This window comes from Sinocyclocheilus rhinocerous, unplaced genomic scaffold (genome assembly GCF_001515625.1).
Source record: "Sinocyclocheilus rhinocerous isolate Xijiao unplaced genomic scaffold, SAMN03320098_v1.1 scaffold42, whole genome shotgun sequence".
Lineage (NCBI taxonomy): Eukaryota > Metazoa > Chordata > Actinopteri > Cypriniformes > Cyprinidae > Sinocyclocheilus > Sinocyclocheilus rhinocerous.
In genome coordinates this window covers 496,881-500,591 of record NW_015627390.1, presented here as the reverse complement: position 1 = coordinate 500,591, position 3,711 = coordinate 496,881, and the positions used below count along the sequence as shown (strand labels likewise).

Genomic DNA, 3,711 nt, shown 5'->3' with positions numbered 1-3,711 from the left:
TGCTTGTTTTATATATTTCTATCTAAATTTAGTTATGTTTATTGTGTACATACACTATTTGTCTAGCTATATATATTAGTGCTGTCAAACGATTAATCGTGATTAATTGCATTCAAAATAAACGTTTTTATTTACAAAGTATATGAGTGTATAATGTGTATATTTATTATGTAAATATGTAGTAGATTTTGTGAGCATGTCACATTTAGTTTTAGTTAGATTTTTCTTTTTAAATAAAATAATAAACAAAATAATAAAGTGAAATCAGTATCAACAAAATTCATCTTTGCAATGCAGAGGAAACACAGAAGCTGAATTAGAAGTGGAATAGATGGATTTACACACGGTTTAATGCAGCTCTGAGGGACATGGAATGATTTAACCTGCAGCTACATGTGCATAAATAATGTTTTGATACATAAAACGTTGAATACTGATATTTGAAATTATTAAAAAAATTGAAAAGATACTTTGAATGTGAAATTAAAGCCGCCAGCAGGTGGCAGCAAGTCACCGTTAATAAGTGAGTCATTTAGATTGAACCGAATCATTTAAACGGTTGATTCATTCAGGAACGAATCACCGTCATGTTGCTCAGAGACGCAAAACTGTGCTGTGGCTGTGTTTGGAATTATTTCTGTTGGCGAAATAGTGCAAAATCAGAAAATATGGTGTCTAAGTCTCTTAATATTAACTTCTTGTTTTTTGAACTGTTGTATAAAATCACATTTGTAATCATGCTGATTTTAGTATCACGGAGATAGTATTATAGTTTTTATTAACATTCAGAATTAGTTTTTTAAAATTAAATTTTATTTCAGTTTGTTATTTTAGTATGTCAAGTTAAACCAAATGAAAATGAGAAATGCTGCCTCAGCAACTAGCTGAAATGAAATAAGTTTTTTAATACATTTTATTTTTAAGTTAAAATTAATTTCAAGTACCCAGTTTTTTATGCTTTTAGTTTCAGTTTTAGTAATCTATAATAACCCTGGTTTCACCAAGACAAACTCCTTGTGTGCGTGTAAGCACACTCGGCAATAAATCTCATTCTGATTCTGATATTTTTACAAAAACATGTCCAAACTGTCCTTACGGTGATGAACGGTCTTCGTGTCTTGTCTGGACTTCGGGTCGGACAGCATCCCGCGGCGAGTCACCCTGGATAACCGATCGGCTGGAAGAGCGCTGGCTGAAACACAGCAACGTGGGATTGAAACCATACTCAAATGATCAACATCTGTGAGCCGTGCTGGCAGAATGAGTGTGAACGCACAAGGTCTAATTTTGAGCTACAGGCAAAAGAAGTGAAAAATGTCCGTTTTGGTCAAATTTGAAGTTTTCACAAAAATGAGTTCATTAAGCCCTTTTCTAGCGATCCCAATGCTCCAAATAGTAATTAAACATCTGAAATTATCTTTATTCTATCTATCTATCTATCATCGTTCTATCTATCTATCTATCTCTCTATTGCGCTGACTGACATTTGCAAAGCTCTTCGAGAGTGTGCGATCTCCCTATAAAGTACATTATTGCTAAATATGTCTTGGCGAGATTCACACAAACATAATCTGTTATGTCTCACATGAACGTTTAGTGAATGGTTGGGGAAAAATCTGATGTGTGACATTATATTAGATCCATGCTTTACAGTAGGTCTTAATATAGATCGGTCTCAATGTTAATCATACATTAAAAGAAAAGACGGAATCACTCGCTGCTCTTGATTAATCTACTGTTTATTTGCATCTTTGGTCTTATTTTTAATAACAAAGATAAAAAAAATAGCTATATTGTGATTAATAATATTAATAAAAGAATTGGAGGAACATATGCAACGTTGCTCAGTGATTTTGCTTTGGAATCTTCAGAAAATTTGACTTGATTTTTCTCTAAAATATGTAGCTCAGTCATTTTTTGTTGATTCCAACAAGTCATATATTATTTTGAAGGTATTTTAATGGAGAACATGGAAATAAATATAACTCATTTGTGACCCTGGAGCACAAAAGCAGTCTTAAGTCGCTCAATATTTAGATTTTTTTGCACCCTCAGATTCCAGATTTTCAAATAGTTGCATCTCGGCCAAATATTGTCCTATCTTAACAAACCATACATCAATGGAAAGCTCATTTATTCAGCTTTCAGCTGATGCATACATCTCAATTTCAAAAAATGGACCCTTATGACTGGTTTTGTGGTCCAGGGCCACATTTTTGAAAATGTGCTCGTTCCGACTCATTTTGCAAGCACTGGTCACATTTATAAATGAAATAATGACACAAATACGAACCTGGTCTGTGCAGGCCGAGTCTGCCGCTCAAAGAGCCGTGTGTTTTCGCTGCAGACTTCCTCTGAAGCACGACGGTTTTTCCCAGAGAAGCCTGTGGTCCGCTCTGACTCCTGGGAATCCTCTTATTTTTCCCGGTGATCCTGAAACACAGCGCAGGGCGTTTAGCATGGATTTCTCCAAACAAAGCACTAGATCTGCATCAAAAACAACAACTGCAGCCTGCACAGAGGAGGCAGTCCCAGAATGCACCTGAGGCTCTGCTGTGGGTTTGTGGGAAGGTTGATGGGTGTGGTGAGCAGCTCAGAGATCAGACCGCAGGCGTCACGCGCTCTCTGTTCATGATGCTCCTGAAGAAGCAGCCTGAAACACACACGGATCACATGAAACACGCGTGAAAAGCAGCGTATGTTAGTTTAGCACACGCACTGTGAACACACAATCAGACCTGGCTCGCTCTTCTTTGGTTCTCCTGCTGGCTGCCAGATCTACAGAGGTTGGATTCTGCTGCGGGAATGAATTATTCAGAAGAATAAAGTTACTGTCAGGCTTTTGTGTAAAACTAAAACTTCAAGCTTCACTTATAGACTTACATACGTGTGGAAAAAGCTAGACAGATATTGTTTTTGATTGACCTTATATGTTTTTATTAACAGACTGTTTTATGGATTGTGCTATGTAATTGTTTTATTAATGTACAATGTCCCTGTTAACTAAACAAATAAAATAAAAATAAAATGATGTTTCACCAATAGTTTTTTAGTATAGAACTAAAGCTGTATAGGCAAGGCAAGTTTATTTATATAGCACATTTCATACACGATGGTAATTCAAAGTGCTTTACATAAAAGAAAGTAAAATAATCATAAAAACAAAATCACAACAATAAAACTGGGAACTTAAAAACTTTTAAAATGAGATATTTGTGCAGAAATTCACAGCACTGATAAATTCACAGAAAGTGCTGGATTTAAGGTTTTTAGCTGCACATGCTTTCTTCCAAGAATATTTCAGTAATGTTCAGCCTCTAGATAATATTATTGTTAATTAAAAAATATTATTTATACTTAATTGCTATTAAATTTGATTATACACATTTTTATATGAAAAAAAACTATGTACATATTTTCTAAATTAAAGATTAAATTATATATTACAATTATTTAGTTAGATAATTTAATATTGCATTTATTATTTTTAATATATAAAATATATATAAGTTGTTGTTTTTTTAAGTAAAACTACTTTTAAAATCTTTTTATTCATCAAGGATGCATTAAATTGATCAAAAGTGACAGTAAAGATATTTATAATGTTACAAAATATTTCTATTTCTAATAAATGCTGTTCTTGTTAACTTTCTGTTCATCTGTGAATCCTGAAAAATAAAATGTATCACGGTTTCCACAAAAACATTAACG

General features: G+C 33.5%; 1 protein-coding gene across 2 annotated transcripts in view; it reads right to left on the bottom strand.

The window, feature by feature from the left end:
- Positions 1-3,711, bottom strand: part of LOC107727808 (uncharacterized protein C5orf42 homolog) — an 8,745-nt gene that overhangs the window by 4,137 nt on the left and 897 nt on the right. The window contains exons 2-5 of one of the 2 annotated variants that reach the window (XM_016537807.1): positions 2,739-2,797; positions 2,543-2,653; positions 2,294-2,433; positions 1,097-1,192 (exon numbers count right to left, since the gene is read on the bottom strand). In XM_016537807.1, coding sequence (XP_016393293.1) covers positions 1,097-1,192; positions 2,294-2,433; positions 2,543-2,653; positions 2,739-2,797 — 406 coding nt within the window. The remainder of the gene's footprint in view (positions 1-1,096; positions 1,193-2,293; positions 2,434-2,542; positions 2,654-2,738; positions 2,798-3,711) is intronic. The other variant, XM_016537811.1, reaches the window with a different exon arrangement.